This window comes from Monodelphis domestica, chromosome 1 (genome assembly GCF_027887165.1).
Source record: "Monodelphis domestica isolate mMonDom1 chromosome 1, mMonDom1.pri, whole genome shotgun sequence".
NCBI classification, from domain to species: Eukaryota; Metazoa; Chordata; class Mammalia; order Didelphimorphia; family Didelphidae; genus Monodelphis; species Monodelphis domestica.
In genome coordinates, this window is record NC_077227.1 from 213,566,851 (window position 1) to 213,588,914 (window position 22,064).

Consider the following 22,064-nt stretch of genomic DNA (forward strand, 5'->3'; position numbering starts at 1 on the left):
TTCATTCTTTTTACCCATGTTGATCATCATACTTTTTCAATAGATTTCACTTTAAATACTTTAGCTATTTTTTAGCTAAAAAAAATTAAATTTACTATTAAAATAATTAAGATTTTCTACAGTATGAAATATTTGAAAGAATTTCAAATAGACTAGAAATGTTCCAGAGGAAGAGATCTAAGAATATTTCAAGCTATGGCATGAAAATATTATTTACTTTACCTTATTAAGCTGTGGGTGTTGCTTTGCCAATATCTTCAACATTTTATTGTGTTGCTTTTTTATAGTTTTATTTTACTGTTAAATTTCTACCTCCAAGTAAAGAAAACTTGTTTCCATGTAATAAAGTAGATTTGTAAAATGTTGACTTTGCTATCTATGATATAGTTTAATTTTAAAAGAAGCTTAAGGGGGCAGCTACGAAGCTCAGTGGATTGAGAGCCAGGCCTAGAGAAGGGAGGACCTAGGTTAAAATCTGACCTCAAGCACTTCCTAGCTGTATGAACCTAGGCAAGTCTCTTGACCCCCATTGCCTACCCCTTACCATTTTTCTGACTTGGAACCAATACAGAGTATTGATTCCAAGATGGAAGGGAAGGGTTTTTTTTTTTAATTAATTTAAAAAAATAAAAATTAAAAAAAAGCTTAAGACTAAAAGTAAGTAATTAGTTGATTAATGACAATATAATACTTAATGTTCTTCAGAAATGAAAAATAGACTGTTTTATAAAAGCTTATTAAAATACTTTAATTGCTGGTTACATAGAAAGTGAACCTAGTGAAAGTAAATTTTTAAAAAATGTATCAACCCAGGCTACAAAATACCACACTATCCTGACTTTAAGACTCTTCTCTCTCCATTACTCCACCAGGCAAAAAAAAAATAATAATTACACAAAAAGTCTTACATTGTAAATACATTCTTATTTATAACAATATTATTGAAAATCAAAAACTGGTTATTTTTCCTGAAATGAATCTCTTTTCTTTTATGCTTTATTATTATCATTAATTTTTACCTTTTGTACCTTAGTCTTAATTCCTATAACTAAAATTCTGTTTATTATATTCAATTTCTTCCTTTCTTTTATTGTCCTCAGATACTTCTTTGAATATAGGCAGATTCTTTTAGATATAACCTTAGAGTTTGAAACAACATTTCTCAAGCCCTTTTCCGTTTTAAACTTCAAAATTTTTCTGACCCTCTCTCCCTTCACTAATATACTACTTATTGGTGGTATTGAAGGGATCCTGGATTATTGAAGCCTGCCTATTAGCAGCTTCTTCCTGACTGGAAAGGCATTGAATGTTGCCCTGGAAGATCAACCTCTCTGTGTCCAAAGAGATATCACCAGAAGGTTGGTTATCAGGTCATAATATTTTTTAACCATAGTAACTCAGGAAACTACCTACTAAGAAGTGCAGGGATTGTGATCTTCATTGCTGGAGAAAATCCCACACTAATGAAATCATGGATGTTTTAAAGTATTAAAACAAGTTATAAAAGGATTTTGCCTTAATCGAATGATATTTGGTCTCATTTTTTCCTTTTAGGTCATCAACCACTGCAAGTGTCATTCAGTGTGTTTTTACCTTTGTATTCCAATGGGGCTAGTAGTACTGCAGGACCTTGCATACAATAAATGTTGAATTGAATTGAATAGTTGAAAAATGGGGAAAAGTTTTATTTTTTTTTCACTGACTTTTGGAGGAAGTCTTAAAGCCCTTCATTTACTATGACCCACCACTAGATGGTATTCATGGACCTATGAAGCAAAAGCCTCAATGAATTCTCAAAGATTCTCATAATTGACAGGTGCCTTACATTTATTCTAACCTGTGACTGACTGAACAGCCTTCTGCATCATTCCAAATAATTGTTAACCCAGCCTTTGCTTGAAAGCCTTTGGTATAAAATATTTTACAAACTTTACAGGGCTGTGTAAATGTCTGTTGTTATTACCGCTCCTATCTTCTCCCAAACCCATTCCATTATTGAATTGTTTCAATAATAATTTTTCTTTCTTGTTATTATTCTTTCAGTCACATATGACTTTTAATGATCACATCATGACTTTTAAAAGTCACATATGTGACTTTAATATGTGACTTTTAAAGTCATATAGCATACCCTATTCATTTCACCTTTTGCCTTCAGTCTTTCTCAACATCAGTCTTTTCCATTGTGTCCTATCTTCTTGTTATGTAGCTAACATATTTAAGCTTTAGCTTTAGTACTTGACTTTATTAGTGTTGACTGATTTGATCTCTTTGCTCTCTAAGGGACTCTTAAAAGTCTTCAGCACCATAATTTTAAAATGTTGATTCTGTAGTTTATTTAATTATAGTCCAACTTTCACAGCAATACATTGCTACTGCAAAAACCGTACCTTTGAATAATATAGACCTTTGCTGACAAGGTGATATCTCTACTTTTTAATATACTATCTAAATTTTCCATAACTTTCCTTCCAAGAAGCAAGAATTTTTTTTAATTTCAGAAAGGCTGCAGTCACTGAAGTGATCTTTGTGCCTCAGGATATAAACTTTGACATTGCTTCCATGTATTTTCCCTCTGTTTGCCAGGAATTAATGGCACTAGTTAAATCAGCTTTTACACTCTTCTCTTCTACCCTTATCAAGAGGCTTCTTAAATCTTCACTTTCTGATATCTGAGTGGTATTGTCTGCATATCTGATATTGATGATATTTCCCCAAACAACCTCAATTCCAACTTTTGATTCATCCAGCCTCACATTTCACATGATGTAATCAGCTTGTAAATTAAAAGAGTTGACAATATACATCATTGTCATACTCTTTTCCCAACTTTAAACCAATCAATTGTTCCACGTTAAGTTCTAACTGTTGCTTCTTGACCCATGTAGAGGTTCATCAGAAGATAAGTAAGATGATCTAATACTCCCATGTCTTTGAGGACTTGCCCATTTTGTTGTGATCCACAAAGTTAAAGGCTTTAGTGTTAGTGAAGCAGAAGTAAATGTATATTCTAGAACTTTCTCTACTTTCTCCATAATCCAGCATATGCTGGCAATTTGGTCTCTAATTCTTCTTTTCTACAAAATTAAATATCCTCAATTCAGTACTCTGACCTTCATATGTAATGGTGTTAAAGCTCTTTGCTATCATGGTTTCCCTGTTCTATATTGTCTCTAGGATATTTGTCAATATTCTTTCTAAACTGTGGCACCAAAAATTGAATACAGTACTACAAATGTGTCTTACCTATTGCAAGGTATAGCAAAACCATCATATCTCTAGGCTTAGACTGCTCTTCACTTATATACCCTGAGATTATATTACTTTTTTTTTATTAATTTCATGTTACACTCTACTATATCAGAATATTAAGAAACAGGCAAGTCATTATTTCCAGGATGCTTAACATAGGAGAAGAGAAGATATAGGAAAGATATGATGAAGAAGAAGAGACTTCCTTTATTATAATTTAAGTCAATTCTTGATTTAAATAAAAAATGCTTAGAATAACTCATCTTCCTTTTAGATATCTACTATATTGTCCCTAATTGCTTGGTAAAACATAGCATCTAGTTTTGTTTATGATTTTTTAAAAGTTTTACTCTCATTTACTGCTTATTGCTTTAAGAATATATAAATAATATTTCATATTCACAGATTTTGCATTGTTCAAGACTTTTTCACTAAAATTATGTCCATTGGATTTACTTTATGCCAAGGGTTAGCATAGAAAATTTTGTTAATATAGCTATATTACTATCCTCAGAAAACAGACCCAATGTTAACTGTTAAAATACAATCATTCAAGTATTTTAATAAGAAATCTAATGCTTTTTAAGAAGTAAAAAATTGTTCATATTATTTGAGAACTGCATGGGAAAAGTGATATTTAATAATAATAACAATATTAATAGCTAGTATTTATTTCACATCTTAGAGTTTGCAAAGTGCCTTACAGATATTATTTTATCCTCAACAGAATCCTGAAAAGTAGGTGCTACATATCCCCATTTTACAGATAAGGAAATGGAGGCAGACAAAAGTTAACTGACTTGTCCTTGGTCACATAGCTAGCAAGTGCCTGGAGCTGGATTTGAACTCGTGTTTTTTGACTCTTAAAACTAGATTTCTGTCTACTCTATCACCTTATTGCCTTTCTATTTTTAAATAAATTAATTTTAACATTGATGTGCCTGTTTAAAAAATGACTTAAGAATATAGCCATTTTGTGTTTTCCTCATTGCAAGTGACAATCCTAAAATGTTACAGGCTCTTCATTTATCAGTCACCATCTTTCCCGGGTGCTAAGGTTATGGAAGTGTGTTTTTCCAATATCTTCTAAGGATCTAGAAACAGAAAGAAGTCGAGGAGACTCATTTACATGGCAGGTGACCTTGGAAGGTCGTGCAGGTGCTCTTTGCGGTAGGTTGAGTTAAGCATTCTTCTTCCTTCTCTGCTTGAGGGAACACGGTTATCACTTAGTGTTTCTCCTACTGTATAAAATCAATTTGGTCATCTAAATCAGAATTTCTTAACCTGGGATCCACAGAGATACTTAGGGATCTGTGAATTGGCATAGAATATTTAAAACCTTTCTTTTAATTTAATTGCATTTCTTTAGAATAAATGCAGTTTATTTTATGCATTTAAAAGCCTTATTTTGAAAAGGATGTTCATAGGCTTCCCTATACTGCCAAAATGGGTCCATGACATAAATAAGCTAAGAATATCTTGTTCTAGAAGTTAAATTGAAGTATATTATATTAAACCAATTACATGGTTTTATACCTCAGGGTCATATGTAACTTATTAGATATAATCAGGTTATCAGAAAGTAGGATTTGTTTTACTTGGATTCAAAACTAAAAATGCTTGCAGTAAGTAGTGGTGATGATTTCATTTCTTTTTCTTAAAAAGGATGATATTTTAGGAGAAGTCAAGACTATTCATGAATACTAAAAAGTATGACTATTAGTTTTAATTTAGAGCCTAGTACTATGATTAGGGTAAAAAAAAATAGAAAAGATATAGCCCATGATCATACAGATCTTTCTATTAGGCTAGATAAGAAAATTATTTCTTCCTATAGTAAGTACTTCACATCTGAAAATGTGTTCCTAATGGTAAATGAAAATACCCTAAAAAGACACATCTGCATTGGATTATTTTTTTCCTCTAAAATTTTTGCTTAGTTTTTTTTTTTAAGTTTTACTTTTGAAAAAAAAAACTTTCCCATAATTATAGAAAATGTATGATCTATGAGTTTTTCAAAGAGATTAATTCTGGTTCTTCCTCTATTAAAACATGCTGAAAGATTTGTGGCAGTGATCTTTTAAATAACCTTTTTTCCCCCATTTTTTTTTAAACCCTTACCTTCTGTCTTGGAGCCAATACTGTGTATTGGCTCCAAGGGAGAAGAGTGGTAAGAGCTAGGCAATGGGGGTCAAGTGACTCGCCCAGGGTCACATAGCTGGGAAGTGTCTGAGGCCAGATTTGAACCTAGGATTTTCCCCATTTTTTAATTTCATGCAAAACACAATTCCTTACTGATCACTGTTGTAAGAACAAACTCATACATAATCAAAACCCCAAAATAAAACTATAAATACACTGATGTGAAAGATGACTCCAACAGTTCTTTCTCAGGACATGGATAGCATTCCCCATCCTAAGTCTTTCAGGATTATCCCAGATCAGTGCATTGCTGAGAGTAGCCAAGTTTTCACAGATAATCATTGTCCAATATTGCTGTTGTAAGGACCAGATTGTAAGGGGTAAAAATAAAGTAGTTGGACTAAATTTATAAGAGTGTAGTCACCAGGAATTACTACTCAATTCCAAATGATTTTTTTTGTGGTAAGTTTATTTACAAAAGGAGAAAGAGTGAAAGTTAAGAAAATCAGAGAAAGTAGATACAAATAAGGCAGGGCTTCAGAGGTCCCAGCAAAGGGGGCCTAGAAGTAAATTAAACAAGGGTTTTAGCCACAAGGCCTCCTCCAAGATAAGGCTCCTCTTCAGAGTACCTCCTGAACAAGACAGGAAAATGAGTCAGTCTTTTTCACTCACCCACGTGGTAGTCCTAAGGGAAAATAGAAAGCAGTACAAAGTCCTTTGCCAGTGTTCCTCCAGGGTCAAGTTCAAGGCGAAAGACCTCCTCCCAGAAAGTTCTTTCCACTTTTAAAGACAATTCCTTTCTCCACTTCCTGTGCCTTCCTTCCAGTTTTATGTGGACCTATACTATACTATACCCAAAACTATAGCTATAGTTTTGCTTAGGACTGCCCTGATTCTGATTCGTCACACACATTGGTCACAGACCTCCCCCACTTAAGGATAAGTGGGGTGTATATGCTTCTCGTGATTAAATCTAAAAATGGGCAGGGGGGAGTTAATTCCATCTTCACATGTTAGTGTGTAGAGGTTCTCCCAGATCTGCTTTACTCTGTATCAGTTCCCACAGATCTTTCCAGCTTTTTCTGAAATCATCTTGCTTATCATTTCTTATAGCACAATAGTATTCCATCACCAACATATACCACAGTTTGTTCAGCCATTCCCCAATTGATAGACATCCCCTCAATTTCCAATTCTTTGCTACCACAAAAAGAGCAGCTATAAATATTTTTGTACAAGTAGGTCCTTTCTCCTTTTTTATTATCTTTTTGATATATAGTCCCAGTAGTGGTATTACCAGATCAAAGAGTATGCATAGTTTTATAGCTTTTTTGGATATAGTTCTAAATTGCCCTCCATAATGGTTGGATCAGTTCACAACTCCATCAACAATGCATTAGTGTCCTAATTTTGCCTCATCCCTTCCAACATTTATCACTTTCCTTTACTTCCATATGGGCCAATCTTATAGGTATGAGGTGGTACCTCAGAGTTGTTTTAATTGGCATTTTTCTAATAAAAAATGTTTTAGAACATTAAATAACCTTAATGAAAGATTGTTTATAGAGTGAAGGAAGAAGAAAAATCATTTTTTTAATTAGGTGCAAATATCAGCAACATTAGTTCTATTTTATTTTGTCTCAGCTTTGGTTGAAATGCAAATGTACCACAAATGAATATAATTTTTTACAGTTAATTGAATTGTACTAACTTATTATTTCTTCTCTAGCTATCAAGAGCTTTGTTACCCACTGTGATGATCTTCTTACTGATGAAGTCATTCAGCGACTTCTTCCTCCCCTTCCATGTGCTATTGATTTACTAACTCAGTAAGTACCAAATATGATATACAATTTTCCAATAAGATCCAACTTTCTGAGTACATTATAATTTTTGAAACATAATTATGAGCTTTGTTTTCTTTTTTATAAACCAAATATTTGAACCCATTTTGATTTTAATGTAATATCTTGAGTGAAAGATCTTAAATATTAGAGAGAAATGACTTCAAATGAGGAAATAGGTGTAGAATAAACATTAACTTAAATGTACTAAAATTGAATAAAGAAACTAAGCAAAAAGCTGTTGTCATGTCAGGCCTTTATTTAAATCATTAATTATCTTTTTGTCTTTAGCTACTAAAATTTGGGGCTTAGGACTTAGTTATAAAGAACTTAAAATATTAAACAGAGGAAATTATATTCTATTCTAGAAGTAGTAGGGAGCCCCTGAAGCTTTTTGAGTGGGGGGAGGGATCTGGTGAAACCTACCTTTTAGGAAAATCACTTTGACAGCTGTGTCTTAGAGGATAGTTTGGAGTAGTAAGGGACTAGACGTATTGAGACCAAATAGGCTGTTGTAATGGACCTACTGAGTATTAGGTCCTATAAGGACCTAAATAAGGATGTTAGCTATGTTAGTGGAACAGATATGAATGATGCATAAATGTTAAGATGTAGCAACCAATTGGATAGATGTAGTGAGAATAGAGAGTTAAATGACACCAATGTGGGTGACTAGAAGAATAACAGCCCCTTTGACAGCAATAGAGAAATTTGGAAGAGGGTGGGTTTGAGGGGGAAAATAATGAGTTCAATCATAAATATGTTGAATTTATATTGAATAAGGGATGTCTGATTTTTTTTTCACTTTAAACATTATTTTATTTGGTCATTTCCAAACATTATTCATTGGAAACAAAGATCATTTTCTTTTCCTACCCCCACCCCCTTTCTACCACCTCTCCCATAGCCGACGCACGATTCCACTGGGTATCACATGTGTTCTTGGTTCGAACCCATTTCCATGTTGTTGGTATTTGCATTAGAGTGTTCATTTAGAGTCTCTCCTCAGTCATATCCCCTTCCCCCCTGTAGTCAAGAAGTTGCTTTTCTTCAGTGTTTTTACTCCCACAGTTTATCTTCTGCTTGTGGATAGTGTTTTTTAGATCCCTGCAGATTGTTCAGGGACATTGCATTGCCACTAATGGAGAAGTCCATCACCTTCGATTGTACCACAGTGTAACAGTCTCTGTGTATAATGATTTCCTGGTTCTGCTCCTTTCGCTCTGCATAACTTCTTGGAGGTCGTTCCAGTCTCCATGGAATTCCTCTACTTTATTATTCCTTTTAGCACAATAGTATTCCATCACCAACATATACCACAATTTGTTCAGCCATTCCCCAATTGAAGGGCATCCCCTCATTTTCCAATTTTTGGCCACCACAAAGAGCGCAGCTATGAATATTCTTGAACAAATCTTTTTATTTATTGTCTCTTTGGGGTACAAACCCAGCAGTGCTATAGCTGGATCAAAGGGCAGACAGTCTTTTAGCACCCTTTGGGCATAGTTCCAAATTGCCCTCCAGAATGGCTGGATCAATTCACAACTCCACCAGCAATGAATTAGTGTCCCTACTTTGCCGCATCCCTTCCAGCATTCATTACTTTCCTTTGCTGTCATGTTAGCCAATATGCTAGGTGTGAGGTGATACCTCAGAGTTGTTTTGATTTGCATCTCTATGATTATAAGAGATGTAGAACCCTGAAAGGGATTTCTGATTTAAAATATCCAATAAGCAATTAATAATAGAGAATTGGCACGCTGAGGAGAGACTAGGGGTGTTTAAATGATCCTATAGCTCCTCCCAAAACCTCCATTTAAGGAAAATGTCAAGAGTAACCATGACTCATTCCTCTCTAGGCTGAACTCTGGACTTTCTCTGCCATGCTCATGTAGTAGGTATCTTTGTCTCTTTTTAACCCACACTTTCTACTTGCATTTATACATTTTTCCCCATTTGATTGTTAAACTCCTTGAGGTTAGGGATTGGCTTTCTTTCTACTTGTATTTGTATTTTCGCCGCTTAATCCAGTACCTGATACTGGTAGTGTCAGTTAAATGATATGTAAATTTGGAAATTATCTGTATAGATATTGGATATAATTAGATAAATATACTACCACTAGCTAGATAAAATATTCAGCCATATGGTATAAGATTAGATAGAAGAAATAATTAAATCCATAGGACCTGACAAGACCACCAAGTGTGAGGGCTGGAAAAAAAAGAATAGATAGTATATAGCCTGGGAGAATACTTACAGTTAATGGACATAAAATCACTGGACACTGAGAAGTTGTGATCACACAAGTATAAAGTAGAACCAGGAGAGAGCAAGTGTCAGGAAAGCCCTCAGAGGAGAAAAGTTGGAAAAGAATGAGGACTGAGCAAAAGTTATCAGCTTTGGCATATCAGATCAATGATAACTCTAGAGAGAACATTTTAAACTAAGTATAAAGTAGGAAGCCAGATTGTAAATGGTTTAGTAGAGAGTAAAATGAAAGAAGTATAGCTTTTCCAAGACATTTAGCTGAGATGAGAAAAGAACAGGATGATACCTAGTAGGGATGATAGGATCAAGAGAGTTTTAAGTATAGGGACAACTTGGGCATGTTTTTCAGTATCTGAATTAGGTAATAAATTTAGATAATTTGAACCTCAGAGGAGGAGAATCTGGAAATGACATTAGAGATGGAGGAGTATTCCAAACCACCTCCACAACTGGTAAATCAGAAGCTATGAAAGAAAGTACAGTCAGTACTAATGTAAAAGATGCTCTGTTGTCAGAAGGAATATAGGTCTCATTTAGTGTCAGAAGATAAAAGGAGAAAGAGAAGAATAAGATTTAGGATGAGGGAAGTTTGCTATTAATGGATCAGACTCTCTCTGATCCACAGATTCAAGGACAATTGACAGACACTTAATAAATGCTAAAATTGTGGGCCAGGCACTGTACAGGGTATGGGAGATACAAGTATAGTAATAAAACAACCCCTATTTACAAAGAGATTACATTCTAGAGGGGAAGACAGAGAGGACATACTAATGGGTACTGATAAAATCACCAAAGGACTGGGTTTGAGAGAAGTATATAAGATGCTTAGGACAGGAACCTGGAGAACTCTTACCTTGAGAGAACTTGATCTAAATGAAGAATCAACAAAAGAAACTGAAGATCAGTAGAGGAAGAACTGGGAGAAAAGTTATGAAAGCTCAGAGTAGTAGAAAGAAGATGGAGAGAATAGTCAAAAATATCAAAAACAGCAGAAGAGTTAAGAAGGGTGAGAACTAAAAAAAACAAACAAACATCAAATTTGTACATTAAAAGAGAATTAAGGGGCAGCCAGGTGCCTCCAAATGGAAGGAGAATCAAGCTGAGAGATAATTCCTGGGTTCAAATTTGACCTCAGACACTTCATAGCTATGTAACCCTGGGCCAGTCATGTAACCCCAAATACCTAGTCCCTATAACTCTTCCACCTTGGAACCAATATTTAGTATTGATTGTAAGGTATTATTTTCTTCAGTATTTTTTGTGTTTCCTTTAACAAGCTGTTGATTCTTTTTTTGTGATTTTCCTATATCACTCATTTCTTTTCCCAATTTTTCTTCTACTTCTCTGAATTGATTTTTAAAATCCTTTTTGAGCTCCCCCATTCATTATTTATGGGCTTGAAACCAACAATATTTTTCTTGAAGGCTTTAGGTACAATAGTATTAGCATTGTTGCCTTCTTCTGAGTCTGTATTTTGGACCAACCTGTCACCAAAATAATTTTCTGTGCTGAGTTTCCTTATTTGTTGCTTTCTCGTTTTCTAGCCTTTTACTTTTTTCTTTTTAAATTTTGTTTTGGTTTGTCCTTTTAAAATTTTTTTTCATTTATTTATTTAGAATATTTTTCCATGGTTACATGATATTATTCTTCTCCTCCCCTCTTCCCTCCCCGCTCCCTGAGCCAGTGAGCAATTCCACTGGGTTTTACATGTACCATTGATCAAGACCTATTTCCATATTATTAATATTTTCAGTAGAGTGATCATTTAGAATCTACATCCCCAATCATATCCCTGTTGAGCCATGGGATCAAGGAAATGTTTTCTTCTGTGTTTCTACTCCCACAGTTCTTTCTCTGAATGTGAATAGCGTTCTTTCTCATAAGTCCCTCATAATTGTCCAGGATCATTGCATTGCTAGGAGAGAAGTGTATTACATTCAATTGTGCCACAGTGTATCAGGTTCTGAGTACAATGTTCTCCTGGTTGTTCCTTTTGCTCTGCATCAATTCCTGGAATTCATTCCAGTCCACATGGAATTCCTCTAGTTCATTATTCCTTTCAGCACAATAGTATTCCATCACCAACAGATACCACAATTTGTTCAGCCATTCCCTAATCGAAGGACACCCCCTCATTTTCCAATTTTTTTGCCACCACAAAGAGCACATATTTTTGTACATGAATTTTTCCTTATTATCTTTTTTGGATACAAATCCAGTAGTAATATGGCTGTATTAAAGGGCATAGTCTTTTCCTTTTAATTATAAAAAGCTCTTGCAGGGTGGAACCATAGAAAGCATAGAAAGTTATTTTGATGATAGGGAAGACCAAAACACAAATTCAGAAGAAGACAAGGTTAATACTGCTATATTCAAAGCCTCCAAGAAAAATGTGAATTGCTCTCAAGTCCCCCAAAAGTGAATGAAGAAGCTCAAAAAAGGATTTTAAAAATAAAATAAGAGAGGTAGAAGAAAAATTGGGAGAAGAAATGAGAATGATACAGGCAAAACATGAAAAAAGAGTCAACAGCTTATTAAAGAAGGCACAAAAAAATACTGAAAAAATTCATACTTTAAAAAACAGAATAGACCAATTTGTAAAAGAGGCACAAAAATCCAATGAAGAGAAGAACTTCTTAAAAAACAGAATTGACCAAATGAAAAAAATTTTTTTTTTTAATGCACTAAAGAGAAGAACTTCTTAAAAGGCAGAATTGGCCATGTGGAAAAAGAGGTACAGAAATTCACTGAGGAAAATAATTCTTTACAAAATAGTATTGGCCCAATGGAAAAGGACGTACAAAAGCTCACTCAAGAAAATTATCCCTTTAAAATTAGAATTGGTCAAGTGGAAGCTAATGACTCATTAGACATCAAGAAACAAAGTCAAAAGAATGGAAGAATAGAAGACAAACAATTGACCCGGAAAAGAAATCCAGGAAAGATCATCTAAACATTACTAGACTATCTGAAAGCTGTGATTAAAACAAGTTTAGACATCATCTTTCAATTAAAATCAAGGAAAACTGCTCTGATATTCTAGAACTAAAAGGCAAAATAGAAATTGAAAGAATTCACTGCTTACTTCCTAAAAGAGATTCCAAAAAGATAAATCCCAGAAATATTATAACCAAATCCAGAACTCTCAGAGAGAAATATTGCAAGAAAACAAAAAGAAACAATTCAAATATCCCGAAGCCACAGTCAGAATAACACCAGATTTAGTAGCTTCTACATTAAAGGATTATAAGGCCTGGATTATGATATTCCATAGGGCAGAAGAGCTTGTAGTGCAACCAAGAATCGCTTACCCCCAGACAAAACTGAACACAATCCTTCAGGGGGGAAAATGGGTATTCAATGAAATAGAGGACTTTCAAACATTTTTTTTAACCCTTACCTTCCATCTTGGAATCAATACCGTGTATTGGTTTCAAGGCAGAAGTGTGGTAAGGGCTAGGCAATGGGGATTAAGTGATTTGCCCAGGGTCACACAGCTGGTAAGTGTCTGAGGCCAGATTTAAACCCAGGACATCCCATCTGTGGACCTAGCTGTCAATCCACTGAGCCACCCATCTGCCCCCAACTTTCAAACATTCTTGAGGGAAAGACAAGAGGTGAATGGAAAATTTGACTCTCAGATACAAGACTCAAGAGAATCATTAAGAGGTTAACAGGAAAGAGAAATTTCAAGACATTCAAGAAGGTTATACTGTGTGTATACATACATGAGGAGATGCTTCTTATAATGCCAAAGAACTTTTTTCATTATTAGGGCAGTTAAAAGGAATATGCATAGGGAGCAGCTAGGTGGCTCAGTGCATTGAGGGCCAGGCCTAGAGACAGGCAATCCTAGGTTAAAATCTGGCCTCAGACATTTCCCAGCTGTGTGATCCTGGGCAAGTCACTTGACCCCCATTGCCTAGCATTTATTGCTCTTCTGCTTTAGAGTCTATAATACATAGTATTGATTCTAAGATGAAAGGTAAGGGTTTTACAAAGAAGGAAGGAAGAATACATAGAGGACAGGGGTGTGAATTGAATATGATGGGATGATATAAAAAATAAAATTAAGGCATGAAATGCATTGGGAGGAGGGGGAAGGAGAAAATAGAGGTAAATTATCTCATTTAAGAGGCATGAAAGAGCTTTTCCAGTGAAGGGGAACCTTAATGTCATCAGAATTGGCTTAATGAGGGAAGAACACACACAATCAGGTAGAGAAATCTATCTTACCCTACAGAATAGTAGGATGGATATGGCGTTAAGAGAATAGAGGGTAGGGTTGATTAAAAACAAGAGGGCAAATTGGGGGAAGTGGTTGTCAGAAACTAAACAAGGGGAAATAGGATAGAGAATAATGCACAGTAATCTTAATGGTGAAAAGAAATTTTTACAAATCTCTAATAAAGGCCTCTTTTCTCAAATACATAGGGAAATGAGTTGAATATATAAAAATACAGGTCTTTCCACAATTGATAAATTGTCAAAGGATTTGAACAGGCAGTTCAAACAATTAAAGCACTCTATAGTTATACAAAAAAAGGCTCTAAATCACTATCAGCAAGAGAAATGCAAATTAAAATAACTTTGAGATACCACCTTATACTTGTGTCAGATTGGCTATTATGATAGAAAAAGGAAAATGACAAAACTTTAAGGGAGTGTGGGAAATTTAAGACATTAATGCGATGTTGGGAGAGTTATGAAAAGATTCAGTCATTCTGGAGAGTAATTTGGATTTATGTCCAAAGGGCTATAAAACAGCATATACCCTTTGACCCAACAATACTATTAATAGATTTGTATCTCAAATAGATAAAAACAAAAAGAACCTTTATGTACAAAAATATTTAAAGCCGTTCTTTATAGGGGGCAACAAATTGGAAAGTGAAGTGGGGTTGCCCCTCAATTGGGGAATGGCTAAGTAATAGTATATGATTATAATGGAATACTATTGTACAATAAGAAGTCACTAGCAGGAAGATCTCAGAAAAACTTTGAAAGACTTACAGGAACTGAAGTAGTTAAATAAGCAGAACCAGGAGAATATTGTATCAGTGAAAGGAATACTATACAATGAAAAGCTGTTAATAACTCAACTATTCTCAGCAAAACAGTGATACAGAAGTATCCCAAAGGACTCATGATAAAAAATGCCATCCACTTCCAGAGAAAAAGAACTGATTAAGAGCCTGAATCCAGACCAAAGAAAACTTTTTTCACTTTTGTTTTTAATTTTTTTATTTGACTTTCCTTCCACAAAAGATTAATATGGAAAAATGTTTTATGTTATTGCACATATAAAATCCATATGCAGTTGCTTACCATCTCATGGGTGTGGGTTGGGTGGAGGGAAAGGAGGGAGAGAATATTTTTTTTTAAATGTTGGAAATTGTTTTTACTTGTAATTGGGGAAGAAAATTAAATTAAAAAAAAAGAAAAGACGATGTACAAGTGTGCACTCTGTTTCTGTGGTGAAGGGAGCACTGTTCCAGGCTTCAGGTTCTTTGTGCAACTTCCTTGAGAGCTAACTGTGGGGATCTATAAGTTTTCAGTTCTTCCAATGTGGTATGATCTAAAGAAAGGTGTGTTTAGTACTCTCCTAGCCTATATCATGATCTGTGAACAACCATAAGCATTCTTTTCTTCTTTGGAACTGTGACCAATGCCCCCTTCTCCCCTGGCCATAAGCACTGGTAGTACTCTTTCACCCTGAGACCCTAACCCCGGACTGTGACCTGGATCTGTGTATAGACAGTGTGATAAGAATCTTGCACCCAGAGCCAGCAAAGGGACCTCTGTAATCTTCCGAACATTTGTCTGACCCAACACCATTTGTGACTGAGAGCTCCTGAAGTCTTTGCTGATGCATCACCCATTGTTGTATAAGGGGAATTTTTAGGGTTATGACTTAATCTAATTTTTATTGGTTGCCAGAGAATATCCCAAATAAAAATACCCAAGTCAGTTTGGAAATTTTATGGTGGTTTAATTAATATAGAGGGAAGGAATTAAGGAGAAGAGAGAGGGAAGGGGTATAGGATTTCTCCCGCCTGGCCTATGCCAGGGGGAGTTCAAAGACCTCTGCCATGAGGTCTTTTCAGAAGATTAGAGGCTTTCCTAAGAGAGTAGTGTTTTGGAAGGTAAAGGAGAAAAGAATCAGCCTAAACTCTGAGAGAGCTCAGAGAAGACGCCTCACCTGAACTAGGTTACTAAGCTTCCCCCAGTAGTGTATCAAGGACTCTCACTGCCAAACCTGGATAATACCTGCCGCCACACCAAGATGCCAAGACTCTCAGCATGCTGCAACCAGAGCCACCTCTCCACTAAAAGAGACCGAGAGAGGAAGTGACGTGAAATATATAGACCGTTTTTACAATCACTTTCCTGCATCTCACATGTACCAATGGTAGCTTAAGCTTGACTTATGATAGCCTGGGGTCTGTCAATTGTTTCTGGTTTGTCATTTGCTAGCACATGTCTGTCATAGGCCAACCTTCTCAATACTTAATCCTTAAGTAGAGCTATAGACATTCCTGTTTTGTTAAACTAAGCAGGGTGAAGTAAATCTAAAGTTCACAGTTGCCACAGCATGACCTGCCATGGCATTCTCCTTTGTGTTTCTCTTCCACCCTGGTGCAATAGATCTTTTGTGATGGCTTTCTAAGTTGTTTTGAGCCGAAAAATTATTTCACTCCTCTCTATAGGTTATGCTGCTCTAGAATTCGTTTTGAAGCATCATATCAGTTTTTGGAGAGTAATTTAGTAGTGATCAGGTGTGTGTATGTGTGTGCATGCATGCATGTGCACGCTTGTGTATCTTCTCTACCATCTTGGTTCCACCCTCACTTTATATGGGTTCTAAGACAGAAGGTAAGCGTTTTTTAAGAGAAAAAATTAGTTACTTTGGAGAGAGCAGTAACATTTGAATGACAGGATCTTATGATCATATTGCAGTGGGGTGATTGAGTGAGTAAGGAGAGAAAATATGGACAGCAAGCTTAAAACAAATTTTTCTAGGAATTTGGGAAAGGAAAGAGAATTTAGGAGTTAGAAGGGATGATAAGTCTAGTGGAGCATTTTTTTTAGGATGATTCTTGGGCATCTCTCAAGTGACCTTGTACTAGACATTATGGTGGGGTCCTGTGAAGCACTTGGGCATCTCACTTTATGGCAGGCACAAACAGGAGGGAGTGTTCTGGGGAATCTGGAGGCAGGAAGAAGTTTATCTCCTGGGTTAGAGTTGGTGATATTGTGGTGAGGTTCATCAAAAGCTTGATCAAGAGGTAGAGGTCTCGTATGAGAGAAAACCTGTTATAATTAATAGAGGTAACCTCTGACTTAGAAACTATTGGGTTCAAGTTGTGCCTCTGATACATACTAGTTGCATGGCATTGGGTACGTCATTTGTCTTTCAGGACTCCAGGCAATTCAGAGATTATAAGATGCAGAACAATTTTCCCCAGCTGCATTGGTAGGGGAAATTTACTCACTGGCAATTAACTACACAAATGAAGTCATAGCCTTCATTACCCTTCCCTTCACCAAATGTCTAAGGAACTGTGCCAAGTACTGGAGATACAAAAAATAAAAACAACATGGTCCCTGGACTGTCGAGGCACTTATGTCTAGACAGATATGCAAAAGCTGATACATGATATATAGGGTATAGAGTATGATGTGGATAAAGAAAAAAATCGACACTCAGTGCTCCAAGGAATTTTAAAGCAAGAAAGAGGTCACTTTCTGGTGGAGGTACGATGGCTTCATAGAGTGAAGAGGGTCTATCCTAGGGTATACTGGTGGGAATCAAGATTTGAGTGAAAAGATTTTAGAGATATTCAGCAGAATTTAGTGATTGAATTAAGATGAGAAATGAGAGAGAAGTTGAAAGCCAAAATAGTAACATAATTTAGAACTCTTAAGAGTTATAAATAGTGAAGAAAGAAAAGGCAGATATTTAGGGAATGATAACCTTAGTTTACAGTTTTTTAAGTGCTGTAATATCTAGGGAGATATTTCCTTTAAGAAGTTGGAGGGAACTAGGTGGCTCAGTGTATAGAGTGCCAGGCCTGGAGATAGAGGGTCCTGGGTTCAAATTTGGCCTTGGACATTTCCTAGCTGTGTGACTCTGGACAAGCCACTTAACCCTAAATTCCTAGCCCTTACCTCTCTTCTATCCAACCATTCTGGAAGGCAAGAACTATGCCCAAAGGGCTTTAAATGACTGTTTACCCTTTGACCCAGCCATAGCACTGCTGGGTCTGTACCCCAAAGAGATAATAAGGAAAAATACTTGAACAAAAATATTTATAGGTGGGCTCTTTGTGGTGGCAAAAAAAAAAATGGAAAATGAGGGGAAGCCCTGCAATTGAGGAATGTCTGAACAAATTGTGGTATCTGTTGGTAATGGAATACTATTGTACTCAAAGGAATCATGAACTGGAGGAATTCTATGTGAACTGGAACAACCTCCAGGAATTGATGCAGAGTGAAAGGAGAAGAACCAGGAGAACATTGTACACAGAGACTGATACACTGTGGTACAATTGAATGTAATGGACTTCTCTACTAGCAGCAATGCAATGATCCAGGACAATTCTTAGAGACTTATGAGAAAAAACACTATACACACTCAGAGAAAGAACTGTGGGAATAGAAACACAAAAGAAAAAACATTTCCTTGATCACATGGGTCAATTGGGATATGATTGGGGATGTAGACTCTAAATGATCACTCTACTGAAAATATTAATAATATGGAAATAGGTTTTGATCAATAACACATGTAAAACCCAGTAGAATTGCTCATCGGCTCTGGGAGGGAGGAAGAAAAAGGGGAGGGAAAGAATATGAATCATGTAACCATGGAAAAATATTCTAAATTAATTCGATTTTTTTAAAAAGTGGAATTGAGGACTGCGATTTGTGATATAGATTTAACAATGAGATTAGAAGTAATAATAAGTTGTAGAAGTAAATCAGATTGTGAAAGTAAAGTGTTATAAAGCAAAAGGAAGAGAGCCAAAGACAAATGTTTGAAAGACAAACTAAAGGAAAAAGAAGACCAGATTTCTAAAGCTAAAGAAGAGAATATCTAGTAGTAAATTGTGGTCAATAATGTCAAATATTACAAAGATAAAGTAAGTTATTGATTGAAACAGAACCATTGGATTTGGTGATTGAGATAACTGACAACCTTTAAGAAGGTGATAGAGCTTTGGAGATAGAAGCAAGAATATAAGGAATTAAAAGAAAATTGAAAGATGAGAAAACAGAAGCATTAGGTAAACTTCTTTTTCAAGTAATTTGCTCATAAAGAAGTGCAATTGTAACTAGTATGGTAGATGGGAGTATTTTTGTAGAATTTTTTAAAACCTGAGCATATTGATAAGCAGGTGGCAAGTTGCCAGTGGAATAGAAGAGAATGAGGGAAAAACGAGTGCTGGTTCAGGGTTCTAGAGTAGGCAAGGTTGTTTAGGACACCAGGAGTCATCCATGAATCATCCATGCTCTTCGCCTGAAACATAAAAGTCAAGGAAGGAAAAAGTATCCAAGAGGAGGAGGAGGAGGAGATGGTTAGCATTGTGAAAAGTTGCAAAGGGATCAACAGAGATGAGATTGAGATTGCCATTAGATATAGACATTAAGACAATTTTAGTTAAACTTGAAGAAAGAAGTTTCAGTGGACTGGTGGCATTGGAAGTCAGACTGCAAAGGGTTGAGAAGTAAGAGGAAGGAGGAATTGAAGTCAAGGATTGTAACTGGATTATAAAAGAAATTTGGCTGAATTTGAAGTTGAGTAACATAACAAAGTCAGTTGAAGACTTTAAGGTTGAGGAAGCTATGAGCAGATTTATAGATGGCAAGGAAGGAGGTAATAAATAGTTAAGGAGAAATTAAAATTTAGGGTTGGGGTCAGGTGAAAAGCTGAGCATCTAGAAAAGATCAGAAGGAATGTAATTAAAAACACAAATGAAGAAGTTGGCCTTGATCAGAAAGGGTAACCTTATTGTCAGAAACAACAGCCAAAAAAAAAAATAGAGTACTGACATGAAAAGAAAAAAGGAGAAACTCCCCACAAGTAACCACAGATTTTTTTCAGTAAGGTAGAAGATCCTCTTCTAATAGGGGCCAGTATAGGAGAATCGAGGAGAGGTTTGCAACAGCCACTTCAGAAAATATAGTAGTCATTCAGAGAAGAATTTAAGGATTGAGTGCAGCACTGAGATCTCAGTTAAGATTAAATAGTGTAACTATTTTTTATCCTGAGGTTAAAATTGCCTAAACCTAGTCAGTACATTTAGTGATTTCCTCCAGCAGAGTTCAGCAACCCAAGAAAAGGAGCAGAGAAAGCATATGTGAGAATAACCAGCGTTGTTTGGCTTGAAGAGCATTAGAACTACAGAACAAGAGAAGAATTCATGGAGAGGATGACCTCTTGAGCTGGTCTTTGAAGTATTTCAGCACACATTCAGAAAATGTGCAGAGTGTTTATTCTAGGCATAATGGATAGTTTGCTTCATGAGATTATTTGAATCAATTATCTATAGCCTAAGGAGTTATAAGTAGGAAACACTTAATAAATACACCAAGCTAATTCACATTTTCAGATCAACTTTGTTACTGAAAGTAGGGATTCTTTTATTCCTTGTACTTGTATCTGCACTGTACCTGGTACAGTACCTGGCATATATAGCAGAAGTTTTTTTTATTAATTATCCATTCAGTGTTACATAATTTATACACTTAAAAATCTGCTTTTTTTAGACTTTCTTCAATACAGAAAACATATGGAAGTCCTCTGAAAACCCCATCAATGATTTACAGACAAAGACTTTATGAACTATTGGCATTATTACCTCCTGAGATCTATGCGGGTATGTGCTTTGGGTAGAAATAGATGCTACTGTTTCATGACTTTATCATGCATTAGGGATATGGTTCCTTACTTCCAAGGATTTTTTATTTAGTAGTGATATTTAGTAGTAAATCTCATTTTCCATAGTATAATATTTCTTTAATATAAATAGAGTACATTAAAAAAGCAAAACTACTACCAACTCTGGTCTTCTAGGCCACATTTCATTTTAGGGGGGGAAAATCTATGCATTTAAAGAATAAATTAAAATAATAATAAATAAAATTCACATTTATAACTAATAGTGCTTTTCTCACAAGCACTCTAATAACTAATTGTAGTAGTAGTAGTTTACAATTGAAGTGTGGGATTGTAGGAAAAATTAGTCATAAGGTCTGGATTTACCTCCCTAGGTTTGAATCACTACCTCTACATGGTCACCTATGTGACCTTGGACAAGTTCTATAAGGGAGGGGGATTGTTTGTAGATGATCTCTAAGGCTCTTTCTAGCTCTTGATTTTGTGAAACTTATAGAGGTTAATGGATCCCCATTGCACCCCATGTCTTCCTGCTTTCATACTAATGATGCTCTCATCCCTCTACTAGGCTTAGTCAAGTTGAGATTCTTGCACATGTAGGATTTTGACAGTAGAAAATTTATCACTAAAACATCAACAGGGAACAAGTAGATTGAGAGCCAGGCTTAGAGATGACAGATTCTGGGTTTCAATCTGGCCTCAGACACTTCCTGTCTGTGTGATCCTAGAAAGTCACTTAACTAACCCCCATTGCTAGAGAGTACCCAGCAGAGGTCAGCCAAGATAGTAAGGGGCCTCAAATTCATGACATAGAAGATCAGGTGAATTGGGAATATTTAGCCTGGAAAAGAAAGGAAATTGGAAGGTCTCACACATATCTTCAAATGTTTCAAAGACTGTGACTAAGAAGAGGGCCTAACCTAGTTCTATTTGCCCTAGAGAGCATGATTAAAGTGAAAGTTAAAGAGGAAAATTTAAGAATGAAAGAGAAACCTTACTAATCTTGGGAGCTATCTTGGGTGGGATGAGAAGCAGTTGATCCTTCCTGTGGGAAGCCTTCAGGAAAAGTTATCATTTGTTGAGCTTATGGTAGAAACAGTTATTTTTTATTTGTGTGATGGACAGGGAGACTTGGGAGTCCTGTCCCACTCTCCATATCTAAATTTCTAGTAGTATTGAGTGTCAAAATATTGCAGGGGCTATTTAAAAATTATCTTTAAATATCTATTTTAAGAACTTTCCAGTATATTTTAATTTATTATTTTAATACATATTTTAATAGAATCTGTTATTCTTAAAAAGTACTTAGCTTGTTTTAAAATCGACACATTTAATTTAGATGCAAGCTTTGATTGATATAAGAATGACTTTAGCCATCATGTTAGCCAGGTGTTGCTGTCTGAGATAGTTTACCCTAACACCAGAATATTCCCCAGGGGAAAAAAAAGAATTTGGTGACAGGTCTAAGGATTGGAACAGAGGGAAGGGGAACTTATTGTCATGTTTTCTTCATTTGAAATTTGTCAAATTTGAAGTTATTTTTAATGTACAGTAATTTGAAGTTATTTTTAATGTACAGTATTTTATTTCCTAAAATCATTGCTTCAAATTACCTACAAGGACTGTTCAGATAAGAAGAAAAACTGTAA

The 22,064-nt window shown here is 35.5% G+C and overlaps 1 protein-coding gene across 16 annotated transcripts in view; it reads left to right on the forward strand.

Moving 5' to 3' along the window:
- The window catches only part of HEATR5A (HEAT repeat containing 5A), a 186,207-nt gene that overhangs the window by 66,032 nt on the left and 98,111 nt on the right, over window positions 1-22,064 (forward strand). For all 16 annotated transcript variants that reach the window (XM_056810409.1, XM_056810414.1, XM_056810416.1 and 13 more), the window contains exons 12-14: window positions 4,270-4,422; window positions 7,124-7,223; window positions 20,286-20,395. In XM_056810409.1, coding sequence (XP_056666387.1) covers window positions 4,270-4,422; window positions 7,124-7,223; window positions 20,286-20,395 — 363 coding nt within the window. The remainder of the gene's footprint in view (window positions 1-4,269; window positions 4,423-7,123; window positions 7,224-20,285; window positions 20,396-22,064) is intronic.